Source organism: Aptenodytes patagonicus, chromosome 5, assembly GCF_965638725.1.
Source record: "Aptenodytes patagonicus chromosome 5, bAptPat1.pri.cur, whole genome shotgun sequence".
NCBI lineage: Eukaryota > Metazoa > Chordata > Aves > Sphenisciformes > Spheniscidae > Aptenodytes > Aptenodytes patagonicus.
In genome coordinates, this window is record NC_134953.1 from 74,795,084 (window position 1) to 74,817,778 (window position 22,695).

The following is a 22,695-nucleotide window of genomic DNA, read 5'->3' on the forward strand; positions in this document are numbered from 1 at the left end:
GGGGAAAAAAAAGTAGTCTTTAATTCTTCTAATGTATCTTTTTAGATCAAAGATCTAGAAGCACCCACCCTCCAAAATTGAAATGCTTGAGTTTTTTCTACTGTTTGCCTTGTAATTTAATTGCCTGTCACCTTCCTCATTCATGGTCACTAAGTGATGGAGGGGGAGCACTATCGGTAAACATTCTGTCTGTCTTAAGACTAATGGGTGCAAGTGATCTAGGTGATACTCTGATTTTTAATACTGAAGTCTTAGGTTTGACTTAAGGTATTAGCGAGCTTGGCCTTTGCAAAATAAGGTTGGTAATATAAAACTTATGACACACCAACTGTGTGGGTGTTTTTGTGTGTGTGTATGTATACACATAATATTCAGCAAATACTTAGACACATAGCTCTAAAGATCACTGCCATCTGACAGAAGATATCTCTGTGGAGAGGTCACAGGTATCTCAGTTTAGGAATTCTTGCTTTTGCTCATATCGACAGTGAATTTAACTATTTACTGATGAATATGGGAGCTCCCCGAATAAGTGCATTGTTTCCAGAGGTTAGCTTTATTCTAAGTTACAGCTTTTCCCTTTAGCTCATGTTTGACCTTTTTCTGGTCAGTTAGTGACAAAAGATTTAAAAGAGAGAAGGAAATATATGGGAAATTTTTAGACTGTGCAGAGCATGAATGCTGAAAATAAGGTAAAGAGGGTTCAAGAGCTGTGGGAGTCAAGGTCTGTGTTCTCTTCATGTACTTTAATATTTTTCAGGGGTGGCCCTATGTTTTTCCCTGTCTTCTGGAGTATATTGTGTAGGTTTTTGCAGGTTCTAAGTAGCAAAGTCAGGACTGAGATCCATTGAGAAGTAACACTGAGAGAATTGTTGCCTATAAGATGATGATCCCTTTGACCTGTCAGGCCTGAACTCTGAAGATTTTTGGACTGTTTCTGTTGCCTGGTTGAAAGGTCGTTGTGGTAACTTGGAAAAGTCATTTAATCTTTCCTTGTTCCTGTATCTGAAAAGTGGGTGTGAACATATATTTGTAAAGTGCTCCAGATTTAGAGCTGAAAAGTGCCATGCAAGCTGTTGTGACTCTTACTGTTGCTTATGGTATCAAGCAGTAACTTACATTACCACTAATTTGTAGTGTAACTTCTTTGTAATCAGCACAATTTAATTGATACACGTTAAAACCATTAAATGTAGTGTTAATGAATGTACTGTAGAAAAATGTGTTTTAATAACATTCCATTTCAAGCAAATTAAGATGTTTTGATGGTAATTTGCCTAGAGCTGAAAGCTTTCCATGTCCTAATGTCGTAGGAAATTATTTTCACAACTGTTTGAAGAATTGTTATTAAACCTTAACCAAAAAGTGCAGTTTGTCAAAAAGCTATGTTACTGAATGTGAGGGTAGATTTGGCAGCAGATGTATGATTCAGGAACAAATTTTAGCATAACATAGGTTTACTTTACATTACGGGGTTGCTGGTGAATCTAGATTTGTTTTGGAAGTGGGACGTTGTACGCAGGTCTGCCCTTACCGTGCAGTGTATTAATCATACTAGGACGCAGAGTTTTAAAATTTGTAGGTCAGCACTTAAAAGTGAAGCAGAATGCAGCAATACAAAACAAGTAGGACAAGTCTAGTGACCATTACTGCTGAAAATCTGAGAGATTTATTTTAATGTGTAACATGGGGATGATTACTTCAGTCTTAGAGATGATGAAATTTTGTATCTTGAAAACATACTTCTACACAGTAGCACAGATTAAATTGATATTCTTTTCATGTGTCTAAAAAGTAGCAGTAGAGATTGTGGCTTTTAATATGACTCAGTAAGATGTAAGATTGAAATAGCTTACCTACAGCAAGTGACTGATTTAATTAGGCATATAGTTGATATGTAGGATATATATAAATTGGGAAATTAATCTGTTCCATAGAGCTGAAGTAAAGGTGGATAGGGTGGTGAGATGATAGAATTTTGAGGGAATTGAGGAGACTGGATAAAACATGGAGAACATGAAATCAAAAAGACAAGTTCATGCCTCTTCTTCCATTCTCCTAACTAACTTCTAAGCTATCCACTTTACATCAAATTTGGCTGTAGGGGTCACAAAGAAAATAAATTACTTTGTTTAAGAATATGACTAGCTGACAGGGGAGTGAGAGAGACTGTTTTGGGGATTTCTCTGTCCCTACAAATGACTAGGCTCACCTGTCAGACACCAAAGTGTCCATACAAGACCAATTACTGGAAACTGGTAGAGGTAGCAACCAAATTAGTAGAGGTAGTGACTTTTTAGACAGCAGACTCCACCTACAAGGCTCATATCTATAGGAATTTCATGGTAGCTTTTGGGAACCTTAATGTAGAATAACATTATTGAAGCAATTTGAAACAATCTCCTGCCACTTGTTTAGTAGTTAAAATTAGCCGTTACTGAATTGAAATTCAGTGGACCTTCAAAAGTTTCCAGGAGGTCAGTGCTGGATGTCCTCTGGCTGCAGAATGTCCACTGCTGCCTTGGACTTACTGATGGCTTAGTTCAAGTGCTGATGCAACCATCTGACTCCCTGAGAAAAGCCTGATGATGCCTCTTTCTTCCCCCCTCCAGCAATGCCTAAACATGCATCACAGGTATTTCTGTTGGGTATGACACTGATGAGGCTAACTGCAATTAAATATCCTCAAATAAGAGTAAAATTAACTGTTTACCAAAGGGCACTTGCTGCTAATTGAGTAGCTTAGCAGCATGCTGCAGTACCATCTGGGAACCCAAATTCAGAAAGTTACATGGAATCCTAGATTTCACACTGAGCTTATTGAAGAAATAGTATACCTAGCATCTGGGGAAGAGTCCCCAAAGGAATGAGCAGCAGTTTCAGAAGAGTAGACTTGTGTCACTACTCTAATAAATATAATTTAGACAGGAGCGCTGGTAAAAGGCAATTTAGAAGCAAAAAGTTTTTGCTGGTGAACACTATGCGAAGACTCAAACTGAAAAGGTTTTCAGAAGAGCAAAGATCACAGTTAAGATAAACATTTCAGACTGAAAACTGCCATTGTCCTGATGCAATCCAGACATTTAAAAAAAAAAAATCAGTTAAACCATCACTATTAACTTATTTTAAGTCTTGTGAGTATATGTTCATGAAAACAGGATATTGCAAGTGCTGGGGAAGCAGTACTCTGGCTCTTCCAGTAGCCTGGATGTGTGCTAACAAGCCGCACAAAACTCATTAGTGTTAAGCAACAACATTTGTAGTTGTTCAGCAAAAATAACATGCTAGTTACTTGAAATGAAGTCAAGTTCACTTGAAATACATCTGTTACTTCACTTGATATTCACTGTCAAGAAGAAATGCCTAGGGGCACTAGGCCATACCCCAGCAAAGCTCTTGCTGTCCTATGCAAAGTTGGACTTGAATGCATCCAAAATGGCAAGTCCTTATTGACCAACAAATGAGGCAAACTGGAGAATCTCTTATTTTCCTCAGTCCCTACTTACCTACTTGAGTGAAATATAAATTTTGATATGAGTACTTAACTCTTGTTTAACTTTAAGCATATACATAAATCCCATTGATTGCAATTATCTGGATGAATTTATTACTTATTTGTATTATGAAGCTGACTAAATGTCTCCAGATGAGATTTGAGCCCCTCTGTATAGTGCTTTATACAAATAGATCAGAGATAACTAGACATACCGAAGTGATTACAGCCTCGGTAGACATTACAGAGGGGGAAACGGCTAATACAGATGTAGCTTGTAGTGCTGCTGCTAAGATTGTCAACGCTTTCCATAATAGGACCAGTTTGTCTGGCTGATTTAAAACTTTAATCTGAATTCTTCTGTAAGTAGCTGCCTCAGGCTGCTTACTGAATTTTAATGGGGTCGGGGGGGGGGGGGGAGAAGGAGTCACTTGGAAACCATTTCTGAAAAGCTGTTGGTAAATGTTTTTTTTTTCCTTTAAAAAAAAAAAATCTTTGTTAAGAAACCATATTGTTCCATGTTTGGGAGTTTAGTGAGCAGCTATTATGCCTGAAGGCAAAAAATTATTTCTTCCTAGCAATTAGTCCATACTGCAGAAAAGTTTCCTTTGCTGCTGGTTACTAACAAAGCATATACTAGAACCATTTAAACTAAATGGTAGAGGGTAGTTCAGGTCCACAAGTTAGACCAACTCTTGAGATGACCCAGGCAAGTGATGTGATTACACCTTCACAGTGCAGACACACAAAGGGAGATAATAACAGCTGCCTGGGCAACCTGAACTGTGGTATCTAATTAGTCCTTGACTTGCAACTTGAGTGTTGTTTTAATGCAAAGGAAGACTGATTGTGTGCATCTTTAAAAGCTGTGAAAACAGACTTCAGGAGCCCCACAGTCTCACCAGGGATCATCAGAGGGCTGGGATCTTTAAGTGGTAGAGGCCTGCCTCATAAACCTAAAGTTGGTAAATACTCATTTGTACGATTAATCTACTTTACAAGGAGACTTGACACTGTGACTTTCAAGTTTCACGTTTGTTCTAATTTTGAATAGATTATTAGGTGAGGATTAGTTGAATGTGAAGACATAAGTGAGAGGAAAGCATGTTGTTAATCTTTGTTTTATTAATAACAGATGTAAGGTAAAGCTGTTCAAGTGCAGTTTCACAGAGAAATCAAGCCAAAACATTGAGGAGAGGATGAATGATAAAACAGATGAGGAATAACACTTTTTTTTTTTAAACATCTGGTATTTTATGTACTACTTTTAAGTAGTGAGGATGCAGTAAGAGTCTTGAAGTGGCTTGAAGTGAAGAGTGAACTAGCAGCAGAGGAAATTAAAACTTCTCCTTACATGAAATCTGTATGTAGCCTCAGCAAAAATTGCAATTTAGGAGGAAATTACACAGCAAACTTGAAAGTAAAATCTATTAAATGTTCAAAACTAGTTATCAGAAGCTTCTACAGAAGAAATATGAAATGGCAGATAAGACATCTTCTCCCCATGACACCTCATAATTAATAATTTGTAAGTTACTAGTGCATGCCTGTGTTTTATAATAAGTGAGGATTTCGGGAACTTGATCCATCATCCTAGTTTTAATTCAAGGAAAATTAATTAAAATTGGGGAAAAAAGACTATACTGTTGTGGTCGGGTAAATATTATCTTCCAGGAGACCAACTAATGTCACTTGCTCATAGAGAAGGTATTCTCTCAGTTGTTAGGGTAGAAGAAGTCAACAACAAAACAACATTATTACAGTGGACATAATTTATCCTCTTTTACAAAAAGTTTGAAAGAGAAGCCATTGGGACTGTTAGGGAAGATAGTTAGCTAAAAGGACAGTCGTGTTGGAAATAGTTAAGTACTAGGAAATAGTCCGGTGGCCACTTACTTTCAGTTTGCTAACAGTTCATGTTGCAGAAGCTGAAATATGAACCAGTGATTAATTGACTTTTCTGGAGGAGGATGGAAAAGTTAAGGAGTTTGACTATATAATTTGATTGATAAAAATAACTTGCATTCCATTAAATTAATCCAGCAAGATGGAGATCTAAACACAGTAATATTGTCAAACGAAAAAACTTTATCCTTCCCACGGATCACAATTGTTCAATAACCTGTCTGCCTATATATCCAATTATCCCAGGATTCTGCTATGATTCCAGAGCAAAAATTGTTCAGCTTTGTGACTAAGGAAGAGGCTCTTTTTATCTATTCTTAATTTTGACATAAACCGTGTCTGCAGTGTTCACACTAGAATCGATGAGGATCTACTTAATATCTGTATTTAGACCATGCTCATTAGTATTGAATATTATTGTCCAAGTTTTGTTTTTAAAACACTTAGATTTAAAATCAAGAGTGTAAGAAAGCTTAATGGAAAACTGCATTTTTAATTGACTCAAGACATTCCAGAAGAAATAAATCTCATTTGAAACGAAAATAGACCTAGCTGCAAACCTGCCTATTTTGCCACTCCCGGAGGTGATTCATGTGAATTAGGACATGTGTAGGAGTCACTAGGCTTTCGTGAGGCTTTTCCTGTTAAGGCGCATTTGCAGTGCTGTTGCAAAGTAGCTCTGGACAGGAGGGTCAGTCTTAATACTTACGTATGATGTTCCAGCTTTGTTTAATCTATAACTTAATAGAATAGAAAAGTTTAGGTTGTTTTTTGGGGTGGGAGTTCAGGTTTTGGGTTTTGTGGGGTTTGGGTTTTTTCTTTTTTTTTCTGCACACGTTACATCTTACATTTAATTCACAGATTGTCCTAGGACTCCTGATACTCCGAATAGCGATCCTCGTTTTTCTACTAACAACAGATTGATGGCCTTAAAGAAGCAATTGGATATAGAACTGAAGGTAAAACAGGGAGCAGAAAATATGATACAAATGTACTCCAATGGCTCTTCAAAGGTAAGGCTTTGGAATGCTTAAAGAACAAAATGATTGTGGATTTTCGTATTTCTGTGGCGTGAATGTACAATGTATAAACAGTATGCAGTTTCAGTGGTTTTAGTTTGGGGTATATTTTTGTTAAGTAGTTATGTCAAATCTGCTACAAATTTCTATACCATTTTTTGTTGTGGTTTGATACCCACCCAAGTGATTGTTTTATCAATTTGTCCACATGCAGTTCAACCTAAATAACAAATCCGGCTTACTAAATTTAGTACATCTAGTAATCTTTGATCATGTGTGATTCACTTAGCAGCAAAGCTCGGTATGACACTGACTGGTATCTGATGCTTTGCCTAGCTCCACTAAAAAAAAAAAATCCATTAGTTTAAAGTTGTAATGTGCATGATAACTACACAAAAGGCGGCATTGCCAAGTATGCTTCTAAAATGGTCATCTAGTTGCAGTTGGCAGTAAAAAGATTTGTACCAAATATTTGTTTTAATAAGATGTGTATAGTATTCTGATAGAGTTGTTATAATCTGCATTAGTACACACGCACATAAAATACACATAAAATACACATAAAGATACTTTTTTTTTTTACAGAAGTGTGGTATTCTAGAGGTAGCATCTGATAGCATCAAACAAATTAAAAACAAAGCCACACTTATTTCTAGATCTGAATTTTAAACACATGCTCACTTGCACTTACTTTCTCTTGATAGCATCAGAAGTTCTCTAAGGAGGTGGGGGGGAAGTGTTTGCTAACCCCTAAATGGGTTTCACGTATTACATGATCCTAACTATGTAATAAAATTCATCATACTCTAAGAATCCCTTAACTCAGCTGAAAGACCAGCCAAAACTTTTAAATGAAAAAAAAAAACACCAAACAAAACCACCAAAACCCCAAACCCAAAATCCAACCAAACCCCCCCCCATATTTTATGAGTATAAGGGAGTCATAGTTCTCAAATAAGAAAAAAGGGAGGGGGAGGGGGGAATCCTCTGCTCACCTGCCCCTTCACCCTTCATTAGTTACTCATTACCTGTTCTTTCCATTTACTTTTACTAAATCATGAAGGAGATGAATTTCCAAACTAAGGGGAAACACAAGCATAGATCTAACAAATAGTATGTAGTAGCTTGGTTAGATGTTTCTGTGTACAGACAACAGTAAATAAAATTGAAACGTTTTAAGTTCTTAACTGACTGAGCCGACACCTAGCTAGGTCAGTGAACTTCTGAAAAAGAAGTGTTTGACTTGAAGAGTAGACATCTGTGAATTGTGTTGCTACTCCTTATAATTGATACTAACCAGAAAGTGCTGGAAAGGAATTTAATGTTTCTGAGTGAATTTCTGCTAGGGGCTGGTGGAGAGGCAGATTACTTTGCATCTGCCTACTGCATGACTTTCTTATACCTCGAAAAAATTACAACGAATGCTGCTCACCCCCAGAAAAATGAGTTTAGGCTAGATGGAATGTAGGTGCCATCAAGCCCATTCTGTCCCAGCAGCACTTCTGTTGAACCTGCTGGTACTTTGGTAGCCTTATCTGAAAGTGACCTATAACCTACTACCCTGGGGCAGATGGAAGAAATATCTGGAGTGCACCTTATGACTAAGGGCCTGGGAATGCTGTCCATGCACTACAGTGCCACAGCTCCTGGAAACCCTGGAGTCTACATCCTCTGGGGCCATGTACTTAACATCAGGTACACTTAAAAATAATAAGCAGCTGACCCAAATGGATCAAAAGACATACACGAATTATATTCCTAATAAACCCTCAGTAAGTAACCTTATAACAGCCTGAAAAAACTTAACTAAACACTCAGGCTATAATATTAGACATTGTTAGCAGGCTTTGATCAGACTAGGTAGAAAGGATAAATTCTGGCTTGCTTTATGATTGAGGCATGTAATTAAAATTGATGATTGAGTCTTGTATTTGCAATTGGTAAATACTTAAATCAGCCTACCAGATTGGGTGTATATAGTAACTGGGCTGGGGAGAGCAAGCTGGAAAACACAAAAGCATTGCCAGCTGCTTCAACAAACAGGATGGAAATGGTACGTATTCATTCTCTCATGTTCTTAATACTCAGTAGTGAGTTAATTTGGCAGGTTTAAACTGTAGGCTTGAGTATGGTGATTACATTTTAAAAAGCAGAGCTTAAAACAACTCAAGTGTCTGGATGAGGTGGGCAAAAGGCGCAGAAAATTCCCAGTTTGAATCCAGCCCCGGTAATCCAGTAGTTCTTTAAAAAGTAGTCGCAGGACGCTCTTTAAAACATATTAAACTCTTTTGTGACCTTTATTCAAGTGTACTATATGATCTAATTTCAAATTTGTTGTATTATTTTCAGACCTAAATTTAATGGAAGGAGGTCATAATTTGTTTCTTAAAAATGAAAAAGCAATCTGTTAATAGTAATAAATAGTAACCCATCATCTCATGGGAGGGTTTTCCTTTTGTACTTACTCGCTTCAGTAACATTCAGCTCAACCTATTCAGACTTAAGTGTTTCTGAGATATTGATTATCTTTCCTTGGACTTGTTTGGATTCTCTGAGATCCCACGACAGCTTTGCAGATCAGTTTTACAGGCACTGTCAGTTCTTCTATACTCAGGAGATGCCTTGAAATACTTTGTATTCAGCCTCCAACACTAAAAGAGCTGCTGAGTAGAACACATTCATTTTGATTCTGAAGATGGGATTTTCTGTCTCTTGAAAACATAAGGATATCTCTATAATCCTGAATTACCTCCATTCTACGCATTGAAGGGCTGATACTGCCCCTGAGCAAGCAAATCCATTGCAGTAAGAGGATACGAGGGACAATCAAGAGCAGCAAGATCAAAAAAAACCATAAAAGTGACGATACAGACAAAGAAACACTTACAGCATATTTATACATCAGAATGATGCATGGATAAGGTTTAATACAGGATTCTAGAGTTGCTTATAATCTGTTACTTAGATCCTATCCTCTGCTGTAGACGGTGGTTATTTCAAAAGTTGACGTTTGTATTTGAGAAGGCATTTATTTAAGAAATTCAGTGTACTCATTAAATAATTGGATAGCTAACATGGAATCTTAAAATATGAACTAGTGGCATCTCTCTGAAATGTTGATTAAAACTAAAACTTAAAACCAAGAGTTCTGAGACTCTGGTATGCAGAGGGGGCACAATTTCTCCCCATGCAGCCAAAGCCTTTTTATGTGTATGTCTTGGTGTATCTACCCTGCGGAACATAGGGCAGTATTAAAATATCTGAGTAATGCATTAGGCGCAAGGTCATAAGGAGCTCTATGAAGGTAAATTTCTCTCTTCTCAGCATACTGATTTTTCTCACAGTATACTTCATGGTGCCAGTATTTCTAGCTCTGGGTATCTGTGCTACACTGCAGTTCTTTGTCTTGGTTGTGGTAAGGGGAAGAATTTAATTTCTTTAACTTCTTAAATAATTGATAACTTCATTATAAAATTAAAAATATAAGTATAAACCATGTCCATGGGAAAGTAACTTATTAATGAGGTTATAGAGCGGCTACAAAATGAGTTAACCAAAATACCCTTTGGGCTATAACAAGTGTGATACTCATCTACACTGACTACTATTAATTACTGTGATTGATTGGTACCTCACAGACAGGACAAATAGACTGCCTTAAATTTTCTTATACCCCTTTTTTTGTTCTTACTGCAAGTCAGATCACCTTTAAGTTATCTGGTAATTCCCAGAACATATAGAGAGAGCCATGCAGCAGCCATAGAAGCACATGCACAGTTCCACATCCAAGAACCATTTGATAATCCATTGTAAGTCAGATCTCCAGTAGCTGGAGGGCAAAAAATGGTATACCTGAGAAATGTGTGGATGGCTGGCTGCGCTCCTGACAATGAAATCGTATTTCAGTTAGTTTGAAAGTTCATCTTCAGAAATGTTCTCTTCTAAGCTGCTTCTTGTGGTACTGCTTTTGAAAACAAAAATTGCTTATCTTAGTTTCTTTAGATGAAAAGTACTGTACTTTAAGTTGCTGATGAAATAGCTAATGAAGTAACCCTCGTATATTATGTATTTATTAATGCAAAAAAATCTTCAGCTTTGATTTGTTCAGAAAAACATACTGCAGACTTATTTGTAATGTGCTATGTAAGCTACCTTCATATTTCTAATTTCAAGATTGAAAATCAGCTCGAGTGAATTAGTACAATGATCTTTATATGGATTTTGTCTAGTGTATTTGTCTATTAGAAGAGTTCTCATCGTACTCACAGTAAATCTGAGTCATTCCATGTAGGGTGGAGGTATTTTGCACTTAATATTTGTCCTTTCTTTAGTATCAGCTTACAAAACATTAATCTTCACATGCAATGTTGCTAGATCATGCCTCCTTTATTCAGCTTTAAACAGATACAGTTTCCATGAGAGTGGCTTATAGTCTTTAAACAACCAGAATATGCCTCTGTCCTAAATTAATTTCCACTAATATCCTAATGTGGTTTGTTGAATTGGTCTGCTATACTGAATGAACTACATAGATTTAGTTCTTGTTCCTAAAGCACGTGGGTTTTGAAGCTTTCAATGTGTTTTGTTCCATGAAGAGTTTACGATTTTAACTTTGTTTGTTTGTTTGTTTGTTTGTTTTAATAGGATCGAAAACTTCTTGCCACAGCTCAGCAGATGCTCCAGGACAGCAAGACAAAAATAGAAGTTATAAGGATGCAGATTCTTCAGGCAGTCCAGACTAATGAATTGGCTTTTGATAATGGTGATGGAGTAGAAAGGAATTATGAATCATTACTGTCAGAATGCCATGTAGATATGTACCCGTATGCACACAGTTACCATAAATTTCTAGTAGGAATGTTGGACAAAGCTTGCATGAACCAAAAATAATCGGAGACTAGGCATACCATAGTGTGTGTTAGGATGCCAAATACATCTGACTTGAAGCAAAATACCTTAAGCTTAATGAAGAGAAATACAGTCTCTCATCGTCATCCTTTTTATACCTTATGCAGTCCATTTCTGCTTTGTGGTCTTCCTTCTCCCTTCATGCATGCTTTCTTTTGCCTTAACAATAACTAGTAATTTTCTTTAAAGCATATAATCTTTCCACTATCCTAAAAGAAAAAAAAAAACAAATCCGACATAGGTACAAGGCCTGCTTGTCATACTTGAATAGATCGACCTTATTATTACTAATGGGAGCACAGATGGAGGCAAATTTTTGCTGTCTTTATGGGTATTTAGGCTAGATTGAGTAGTAAACAACTATTTTAAAAACAACAAAAAAATCAGTGGTTTTAAAATGACCTGACTTGAAATACTCACGCTGCATTTCAGAAGTAGTTTTAAACTTGCATTTCTTTGGAAATCTTTAAATTTAAAAAAAAAAAAAAATTACCCCTGAGCTATCGTAGCATGAATGTACTATAAAATTGTGGGCATATCGGTACATCTCTAAGTCTTGAACTTTATTCATATGCATTTCTGAGTATTGAAGTTTTATGACGATGCTCGTAATCAGGGCCTGGATATATCCTAGATAATGAAAAACTTGCGTGTGTTTTGTTTTGTTTTGCAGGGTGTGTGTGGGGGTGGTTTTCTTTGTTTGTTTTACACTTACGACACTTCTGGCTTTTTTTAACACACCATCTTAGCACATGTATTATGTATATCATTTGTTCAAAAGAAAAAGAAAGGTATTCAAGCTAGAAAGGGCTTTCAAAGGCCTTTTTGTGTTCCTACTACTCTTAGAGTTTTAAACAGAAAGGAATATATCCAGGAAACTTTCTCATTCTGTTTAGGAAATCTAAACACTAAGAAGTGGACATTAGAATGGTTAACCCAATCCATTTGGGGAAGGCAGTGTATGGGACCTCTTACATTCTCTGTGCTGGCAGAAGCCAGATTCCCTGGGATTTTGTGTGGAGCAGGAGAATTATCAGAAACTGATCAGGGATCTACTTAGCTACAGAGTAGTTTGAAAGATAACTCCTCAGAGTGTGGTTCAGAAATGTGGAAGTCTCAAAATCTCCTTCTTGCCAGCTGAATGATGTTTGGGAGATTTGGCTTTTGTCCCTTAACTCCCCTGAAGACATGTTCTTCTTCTCGCATCCTCTAGCAATTATAGCTCTTCAAGGAGTAGGACCTGTTAATTGGATCGAGGCCCTGATCAGTTATTTCTTCCTTCAAATGCAGATGCTTAAAATTTCACTGTTGCTTTTATGACATACTTCAAGTTTTTCTTTGGACTACCAAATCTGCATCTCACTTTTTTTTTCTTTTTTTTTTCTTTTTTTTCTCCCCTCTCCTCTGTTTATATGGGGGAGGGATTAATATTAAAGAAATTAAACATGGGTATTGTCTTCAGTGAAGATTGATTGTTTATATCTCTTTGCAGCAAAACCTGTGATAAGCCCTCTTGAACTCCGAATGGAAGAATTACGGCATCATTTTAGGATAGAGTATGCTGTAGCAGAAGGTGCAAAAAATGTGATGAAATTACTTGGATCTGGGAAAGTTACCGACAGAAAGGCACTTTCAGAAGTAATTTACGTCATTACAATTTCTGATACTTTATTTTAAATGTTCTTTCAAGAAAAAATCTGAAATATTTCAATTTTTTTTTATTTTAAAAAGGCGCAAGCAAGATTTAATGAATCAAGCCAGAAGTTGGACCTCTTGAAGTATTCACTGGAACAGAGATTGAATGAACTTCCTAAAAACCATCCCAAAAGCAGTATTATTATAGAGGAGCTTTCATTGGTCTCCTCACCCACATTAAGTCCTCGTCAAAGTGTAATATCTACTCAAAACCAGTATAGCACACTGTCCAAACCAGCAGCTTTAACAGGTATGATTTATGGAGCACATTTTACTTTATTAAATGGTTTAAAACAAGTCTTTAATACCAACTTCATTTCTTTCTGGACATACTTCATCTTTGTTGTTTTCCTAGACAAAGGCATTTAGAATTTCCAAGTGCCTGTGTGCCAAAAAAATGCAGATAAGTTTCTTTGATTTATTTGTTGACCTTTTTATAATCCTATTGGAAAAAGTGAAGTTCTGGCCTTAAGTTAGGTCATTATAGAATGATATTACTAGCGTTTACCTAACGCCTTTCATCTTTGGATTATCAGGCACTTTAAAAGGTGGGTAAGTATCATATCCCCATTTTACAGATGGGGGAACTGAGGTGCAGAAGGGTTAAGTGACTTGCCCTGGTCATACATACAACAAGTCAGTGGCAGAGCTGGAGGGTAGGCACCCAGCTTTTCTCCCAGTCCCTATTTTTCCCACTGGACCACACTGACTTCCTAGAAGGTGAGATTTATGCTACCAAAATATGCATTATATTTCTAAACCAAAGAGGGAGATCCTAACAAACGTGTGGAACTATTGAAGCCTCTATTTATTGGTGTGAATTGTTTTCCTTGCGATTAAACATGGAGTGGGTTTTTTTTTTTTCTTTTAGAGACTTGGCCTACTGTGAGGGAACAGTTACATTTATATATAAATATAAGACTGTAAGACTTAGGAACTTCTCATAGTTTGGGTTCACCTGGAATTGTTGTCCTTCATTGGAAGTAAACTCTTTCAAGAGATGAGCTGTACTTTAACAAAGCTCTTAAACATTTGCCTCCCAGTGTTCTTAAAGAAAAACAAATACTTTTGACTACTTGGGGGTATGTTGCTTTACTAAATTTATTTAATAAATGGTCGTATAAGAATTACTAGTACAGATAGGTTTGGTTTTCTGTTTTGTTTCCTAAAACATTTTACATGTAACTATTAAACCATCTATTAACAGAGTAAGTTTATTAAAAAAACAATCTGTAGTTCAAATGTTACTCTAGTTATACATGTATAACTGAAACCAGAATTTAGTTTTGAAGTACCGTGGGGTTCTATTTTAAAACAAAAAGAGGAACTCTTCTGCTGAGCTGCAATAAGAATAATAAAATGGAGCGAGTCTAGTTGTCTTCCATTTTGGTTCAGTAAGACATGTAGCAAAGGGTAAAAAGCATCAGGACTTCAGCTGAGAGCCATTGTAAAGTTGCAGACTTTTAGTGAGGGGAACTTTTTTTCATCATATGGAATCTCAAGTGGCCAGTGACCATGGGCAGGAAGCATCGTGCCTTGGTTTTAAAACAGCTTTTTTTTTTTTTTTTTATTCTTTTCCTGTAATACATAATCATGGGTCAGATATATTATAGTGACAAATAATTCCTCTTTAAACATGATTTACTGATACATACGAACAGTTTCTAATAGGAATTATCAAAACAGAGCTACATGCTTGTGAAGTTCTTAATAGTTTCACTTTCATATTGGCTACATAAAGAGCTTTTGTATTGAACTGGATTTAAATGAACGGTGTCTTTGTGTTTTGCCTCTAACACTGTGAAAAGAAGATCAGTCCTACTGTCATACTTTTTAAAGTGCATCAACAGAACTTTCTGATACGCATCCAGTCCTTATACAAGATTATAGCCTTTCTGGGTTTTTTTTGGGGGGGGGTTTGTTTGTTTTTTCCTAAACAGAGTTAGGGAATTAAGTATTCTTTTACCTTTTAACCTGTTTTGGGGGCCAATAGCATCTCTTTGTCTTTGTAGCCTAATGCTTAGCTGTCACTAACGGCTGTTAGTTCCCTCCAGGATGGGATTTCTTCAGCCTGGTTTCTTGGTGTCTGTTCTGTGGGCTATAATGTTGCCAGACCGTTTTTAGGTCAAGTCTGACTTAAGTTTCTGTTACAAAAGAGTACTTTTAAGTTTCACAGATAAGTACATTTGCTGTCAAAAGAACACTGCATTTAGGAGCTGCATTTCTAGCTGACAGTATGATTATGAACTGGCTAATTTCACCACTTCTAGTAGTTAATTTTGTTAGTGTCGGTGGTGTCACAGTTTTACAGATGCTATCTTGTACAGGATGAGGCAAGTCCTACCGTTCTTGTAACCATCTGTGGTATTCAGATGTTTCTGTGCTGCTGGAGGAAACTCTTTTAAATTAGAACAGCAGCCTCTATACCTCATTTGGTTAAAGATGTAGAAAATTTTGAAGAGTAGCTTCTTGTATGAGTTTTATAAATCCAAATTCAGTCAAGTTGGAACAATTCAATGATTTTAAATTATGTACTAACTCAAATTTGTCTTTAGCATGCAGCAGGCAAACGTGACTTCTGAATGTATCTTAAACAAATTTGTAGTCTCAATAGTCAATGTGTTTATTTTAATTACCGAAACAATGTGTTACTTTGGTGAACTGTTGCTCCTTCCAGAAGGTTGAGTGCCACATATTTGACTTTTAATGCTTATTTTCAGTACATTTGTCTGTCTTAGATCTGTCTTTTGATTTCATCTGATATTTCTGTTACACTCTGTGAGGGTCAGAATGTGAGCTATTGCCATAAATCAATCATTAGTCATTCACTTTGTTTACTTAAGAACAGAAATCTTTGAAAAATCATTGTCTGTCTTGTTCTAGGTACCCTGGAAGTTAGGCTAATGGGCTGCCAAGATATTTTGGAAAACGTCCCTGGTCGATCAAAAGCCACATCAATTACGCTACCTGGTTGGAGTCCAAATGAAGCCAGATCATCTTTCATGAGCAGAACCAGTAAAAGTAAAAGTGGGAGTAGTAGAAACCTTCTGAAAACTGATGACTTGTCCAGTTCAGTATACTCTTACTTCTCTTATTTTTATGCATATCTTTTATTTACATTTTAATGTGCATGCCATGTTCTGTAACTTAAAATCTACATTGATTTGAAGCTTTAAACGTCTTTGTTTCTTCATCTGTCAAGTTGTTTTTAAAAAAAAAAAAAAGAAATCCAAAACACAACCACACTATTATGCCCATAAAAACCAATTAAATATGAGATTACATTTTTAAGAGAAACTTACTGAAGATTTTTTTTGTTTGTGGAAAATCCTCTTAAAGATTTAAGCTGAGTTTGTGTACTTTACTTACAGATGAAGTCTGTGCTGTACTGAAGCTGGATAACACTGTGGTTGGTCAAACTAGCTGGAAACCTATTTCCAATCAGTCATGGGATCAGAAATTTACACTGGAACTAGACAGGGTAAAAATGTGGTCTTACTTCATTGACAGCTATAGTCGATTCTTTAGATTAATTTCATGTTGCTTTATTTTTTTTCTTCCTGTTGTTGTGATCATGTTCAAATTTCGTATGTGCAAGTGTTCCCATCCTTAACAGAATGAGCTCCCTGGGGGTAAGCTGTTACATTGGGCTGGCATTCTAGAAATTTTACCTTTTCTGGCCTACAAACTGACATAACACTTTTATCCAAGATCTAACACTTAGCATCTTTTTACCCTGTGATAGACGGTGCTTAAGTTTTTATTAGGACCAACTTCTCATTATTTATCAATAAATTCTAATATCAGATATAGTTTGGATATTTTGGTAAAGCTATGTCATAGAATTTTTACAGTGCTTCTGTAAAAGTGTTCTCATGTGAAGCTGATCAATTCTTCAGGAATAATAAATAAATTCACTAACGGTTCTTTCCTAGAACTTCAAATGTTACTTGGAAGATGCAAGTATCAAAATGATACTTGATGTTTCTTTCCTCACACCTTTTGAAGAGAATTTATGTTATATAGGTTTAATCAAGCATTTGTTTTTTAGATACCTGATAGTAAGTATTTTATGGTACAAGGATTTTTTTTTTCCCATCAGTTTTTAAAATAGACTGAAAATTAAACTATATTTGAAGAGCCTATATGTCATCTCCAGTATATATTTAAAACAAATGAGAAAACAAAAAAAAAAAAGCCACCTTCCTGTTTTTGCTCTCTCCCCGCCGAGCCCCACCCCTCCGAGCCCCAAACCAGATTCTTTCCATCTAGGAAGGAAGCAGTTTTAGACCTACAGGTAGAGAAATTCAGGTTCCAGTTAGGAGCAGTGCAGAACAAAACTAGCAGCTGTGGCGTCCTGAAGCCTTGATTACTCTCAGATTAAGACTAGAACTAGTCAAAGTTCAGTAGCTGCTCCTACCAGCCTAGTATGTGTCATGTTCGCTATTTAAGACCTCAATATTAGATGCTTTTTGGTGCCAGAAAAGGACCTTGCTTCTGCTGGGCATGACCACGCATCCTTCTGTATTTGAAATGCACATTCCAAACCCCATCATTTTCTTATCTGTTGCTGCTTTTGTTTCTTTTAAAACCTACAGCTGTCATATAAAGACAGTAAATTGATGCATCGTGATGGAATTAAACTATGCTGAAAGAACTCAGTAACATACAATGCTGCTGCTATATTGTATTGCAGGAATCTTCACACTTTGTAACAAGCTTTTGTAACAGGCATATAGGACACCTTAAGAATATATAAAACCCACCAGCAAGATACAGCAGTAGTTCTTGTTAGTTTAAAGTTTTTGGCCCCTCTTTGCGACCATGTTAGAAAAACTTTATGTATTTCTAGAGATACTGTATAAAGTCTTGCATCATGATGCGTATGCAGGTACTAAAATGTCACTACGCAGCCATGAAATGCAATTGATACTCGTTAATAACATGGAAAACTAGTAAAGTTGAGGTTTCTAAACACAGGTAAAAATTTGTTGTCGGAGCTTGAGCTAAAATATCTTGAACTAGCACTGTTGTTAGACTGACTCAAAAAGTCTGGTGACTGTTTGTGACTCTCTCCTTCTACTCTACTCTTGGGGGAATTCTACACTTACACTTCTATTTGGACCCTGGCGATCACATCTGAACTGAAGTGAAATGCTACGATCATCCCAGTGAGAGCTTGCCCAGTATGGCTAGTTAGCCCTGGCACTTTTAAAGTAACAGCTCTGCATCTTGATCCTTGAGCTGCTAGATCTTATGATTGTACAGAGGTGACTCTTGCAGAACGATTACTAATAAGTAATTTCCTGTGTATATGTTTCCTGTCGTAGTCACGTGAATTAGAAATCTCAGTTTATTGGCGTGACTGGAGATCTTTGTGTGCAGTAAAGTTTCTGAGGTTGGAAGATTTCCTGGATAACCAACGGCATGGCATGTGTCTCTATCTTGAGCCCCAGGGCACTCTGTTTGCAGAGGTAAGAAGGTTTCTTTGAAGCACTTGAGCATACTTGCAAGTATTATGTTGCAGAATAGTTTAAGAAGTTTTTCTTAAACTTTTAAGAATGCATTTTGTTCTGAAACTTGAATTATAACACACATTGTTTGAACTGCAGGTTACGTTTTTTAATCCAGTTATTGAAAGAAGACCAAAACTCCAGAGGCAGAAGAAAATTTTTTCAAAACAGCAAGGTGATTGTTTAATATGAACATGTAAAGCTTAAAAATTGTACATATCTGTGATATATCTTTTTTTATACAGACACCTAACATTTGCCTGTGAATAAAGCTGTTGATAATGAAGGATTTGGCATTGCATTTAGAAGTGTTTTGTTTTAGAATTCCTTATTATGCATTAGCATTTAATAGTGAATAATTAGGAATTGCTAAGGAATATGACAAATTCAGTTTGTTCTTCAGAAACTATAAATTGATTAATATGATTTTTTTTTAATTATAGCTTTTGGTAATAAGTAAGGAAATTACTTGCACTCTATTTTCTTTTTTCACAATATCCACAGGCAAAACATTTCTCAGAGCTCCTCAAATGAATATTAATATTGCCACTTGGGGAAGGCTGGTAAGAAGAGCTATTCCTACAGTAAATCACTCTGGCACCTTCAGCCCTCAAGCACCAGTGCCTGCCAGCGGGCCAGTGGTTGATGCACACATTCCTGAACTAACGCTGCCAGCCAGGTGGGTGATATCTACAATTTTCAAGTACTTTGAAGAGCAAGAGTAACAGTGAGATGCTTATGCCCTACTGTACGTAATGTACATCAAATCTGTTTATTCTGCAAGACTGCAGACCCTTCAGTGTTTTAATTTTGGACACCCATTTTATAGACAGATCTACACACACAAGATTTGTTTTAGGAGAAATCTACATAACGTGCAGTTTTAAGTTGGTTTTCATACTATTAAAACAGTCTCTGTTATACACTGAGGAGTTATTTATTTTCTTGCCAGTGACTCTCCTGTTGCCAAATTGGACTTTGAACTTGAGCCTGAGCCTCCACCTGCTCCACCCCGTGCATCTTCCCTTGGGGAAATATGTGAATCTTCCTCTGAGATAAAGGCTCCTGATGTGCCATCTCAGGCAAGTAACTTTAAGAATTTCATGCTATACAGTTTAACAAGGTTGTAATATTGGCATCTTTATGATGGATTTCTCCCCTTATGTTTCAGCATACGCTCACTTAACTTACACGTAAAAAATTGTCTCAACAGAATGTTCCCATTACTCTTGGTGGCAAACTGTTTCCATGGTTGGTGTGTTTAACTCTCCATGTCATTGGTTCCACCACAGAAAAAACAAAAGCCCAAAATCATTAGAGTATTCAGGAAAAAATGGTTTTATTAACAAAGAGCAGAACGACTAGAGCGATAGGTCTCATCAGTCTGTGAAAAGCTTGCTTGTTTGTATCATCTTAAAGTATACCATTTTAGCTTAGATAATTCTTGTGTTAAGAATTTCACATGCTTATAGTGAAATTTCTGCATTAATTTGCCTTTGCAATCAGTCTTAAATTTTCAGACTTCTTTTTCCTCGCAGGATGAAGTAACAACTTTTGATTTTGAAAATGGCAGAAATAGCATTGTCCCAAAACTCCAGCCTGAAATAATCCGTGAGCCTGATGCTCCCCATTCAGACATAAAATACACCAACACCCGAGAGCCTGAAGATAGAAGGTAAAAATGCAGTGGTTTTGCTGTTGATTTGAATAATATTTCTTAAAGTTAACAAACTAGAAGATTTTTGACTTTTTTTATTTACATAGATCACAACAAAGATTTCAATTCAGTCTGAAGGATTTCAGATGTTGTGCTGTACTGGGCAGAGGACATTTTGGAAAGGTAAATGTCAAAAGGCTATATCGAATGTCAAGGCTATATCAAAAACTAAATATAGCTCTTAAATTAATTGCTTATCTTCTGGTTTAGGTGCTGTTGGCAGAGTACAAAAACACAAACGAGATGTTTGCTATTAAAGCCTTAAAGAAAGGAGATATTGTCGCTCGTGATGAAGTAGACAGGTCAGTTTGTAACGTATGGATACATGGATTCCATAAATCAATTGTGTTTTTCTTTCTGCATGCAACACAACTGTAAGCTCTACCAAACAGTAGTTAAATTCAGTGAAAGAGCAAAACAAGTTGTCATCTCCCTGCTTAGTTGGCTGCTGCAGACGTCTGTTCTTTCTTCTGGGGCAAGGAGGGAGCAGTGTAGCCCAGGAATACTGATTCGTTTTAGTGCCCCTCTTACCACACCTGTACTACAGATCTGACTTAAACCCGATCCTGTTTTTCATTTAGGTTCTCTTGCAATTATTTATTCCGATTACTTGTTCTATAGACTTCCATCACATTTCAGGAGGACGGTGACTATGTTTTCTTTACTGGCAGAAACATCTATGATGGTATTCCTCAACCTGTGACATACTGTCATACTTTGTCCGTCGCATTTTCCCTTAAGCCCTCTGTATACTCCACTGTTGGTTGGTTGTTTTTTAATCTTTTTGCCCCAAAACTCAGATTTTTCTTTGCTTGGAAGTGAAGTGGCGGTTACAAAACTGCCTAGTTTTAGTGCAAGAAGGTGCTTTTATAACTGTTTAATAGTGACTGTATTCATTTGACTTGCAGGAAGAAAGATAACTTGTATTAAGAATAAGCTACAAATTAACCAATTGGCTTAAGGAGAGAGAATCTGGAATTACTATAGATAGATGTCTATAATATTGTTACTGTTTTTCCACTTTATGTATTGTATACAATTAAAATAAAAATGGATTGGAGCTAATGCCACATGATATCGATGCATACTTAACGCAAGTCTGAGTATTTGGAAGGAAAATTGGCAGCGTACAATTTGCATGGGCTGCTAGGTTTCCTTTTTTGTTTGTGAAAGCTAAATGTAACTTCGTGGAAATTCTGGCATCAACGTAATGTGTGTGCAAGTATTAAAACCTCTCTCTTGAAACAAAAAAAGTTCTTATCTTATCCTGAGGAATAGAGGAAAAAAACATAAGGTATAAATTACCAATAGTTTCTGAGAGCTGAAAAATTGTGGTTCAGGATTCAGCCTTAAATTTTTACTGATTTTTCTGTTTGCAGCTTGATGTGTGAAAAGCGAATATTTGAAACTGTGAATAGTGTAAGACATCCCTTCTTGGTGAACCTTTTTGCTTGTTTCCAAACCAAAGATCACGTTTGCTTTGTAATGGAATATGCTGCTGGTGGGGATCTGATGATGCACATTCATACTGATGTCTTCTCTGAACCAAGAGCAGTGTGAGTATCCATCCCTTTTTGTGCTGCTAAGTGAAGGTCTTTTGTTCGGTGGATAAAAACTAAGTTCTTTATCACTACATGCCTCTACATTATGTCGTTTCAGTAAATACTGTTTAAGTTTTTTAAAAGGGTCAGAGATTCTAACTGATTTTGTTAGAAAAAGACACATGCAGGTTTAACGTGCCTGAATCTACACTGAATTCAAAAATGATATACAAATATTTAATGTTTATGATACTTTTTTTTTTTTTAAAAGATTACATAAAAAAAGCTAAATGAAGAGTTAAAACAGCAGACAGGGCTAAAAAAGGAAAGAATAAGCCCAATTAGAAATCCTTCGATGCCATGGCAGTGGACACTACAGAAAACTTATCCTCCAGGCCAAGCAAACATACTACAGCTTGAAAGCTGCAAGTTTAAGCATTTTTGCCATCTGGCTTTAAAACTCTGACCTTGTATAAAACGAATCTGTACCCAAAAAAACAATCGGTAATCTTCAGAGGATGGTTAATTAAAAAAAAAAAAAATCAGTAATAATGGACTTCACATTCTGAAAAGCAAGACTAAAATCCATTGAAATTTTAACTTTTTCAACAGATTCTATGCTGCATGTGTGGTTCTTGGACTTCAGTATTTACATGAACACAAAATAGTATATAGGTAAGTAGTCCTTGACCCATTTCCAACAGATGAGTTTCAGCTGTTCTGAATAGTGCTGAAGAACCATCAGTGATGCAATTTTGTCCTCAAATGTTCATTTAGAGATTTGAAGTTGGATAACTTACTGCTGGACACAGAAGGCTTTGTGAAAATTGCTGACTTCGGTCTTTGCAAAGAAGGTAATGGCCCTTAAGTTTTCTTTCTAGGGGAATTTCATAGTCTGTCTTAC

The 22,695-nt window shown here is 36.4% G+C and overlaps 1 protein-coding gene across 2 annotated transcripts in view; it reads left to right on the forward strand.

Annotated features, from left to right (window-relative positions):
- Positions 1 to 22,695, forward strand: part of PKN2 (protein kinase N2) — a 57,498-nt gene that overhangs the window by 27,572 nt on the left and 7,231 nt on the right. For both annotated transcript variants that reach the window (XM_076340557.1, XM_076340558.1), the window contains exons 3-18: positions 6,260 to 6,411; positions 11,062 to 11,179; positions 12,818 to 12,963; positions 13,057 to 13,270; positions 15,904 to 16,089; positions 16,392 to 16,501; positions 18,351 to 18,494; positions 18,633 to 18,708; positions 19,038 to 19,212; positions 19,486 to 19,615; positions 20,072 to 20,208; positions 20,298 to 20,373; positions 20,461 to 20,552; positions 21,630 to 21,806; positions 22,404 to 22,466; positions 22,569 to 22,645. In XM_076340557.1, the coding sequence (XP_076196672.1) occupies positions 6,260 to 6,411; positions 11,062 to 11,179; positions 12,818 to 12,963; positions 13,057 to 13,270; positions 15,904 to 16,089; positions 16,392 to 16,501; positions 18,351 to 18,494; positions 18,633 to 18,708; positions 19,038 to 19,212; positions 19,486 to 19,615; positions 20,072 to 20,208; positions 20,298 to 20,373; positions 20,461 to 20,552; positions 21,630 to 21,806; positions 22,404 to 22,466; positions 22,569 to 22,645 (2,073 nt within the window). The remainder of the gene's footprint in view (positions 1 to 6,259; positions 6,412 to 11,061; positions 11,180 to 12,817; positions 12,964 to 13,056; positions 13,271 to 15,903; positions 16,090 to 16,391; positions 16,502 to 18,350; positions 18,495 to 18,632; positions 18,709 to 19,037; positions 19,213 to 19,485; positions 19,616 to 20,071; positions 20,209 to 20,297; positions 20,374 to 20,460; positions 20,553 to 21,629; positions 21,807 to 22,403; positions 22,467 to 22,568; positions 22,646 to 22,695) is intronic.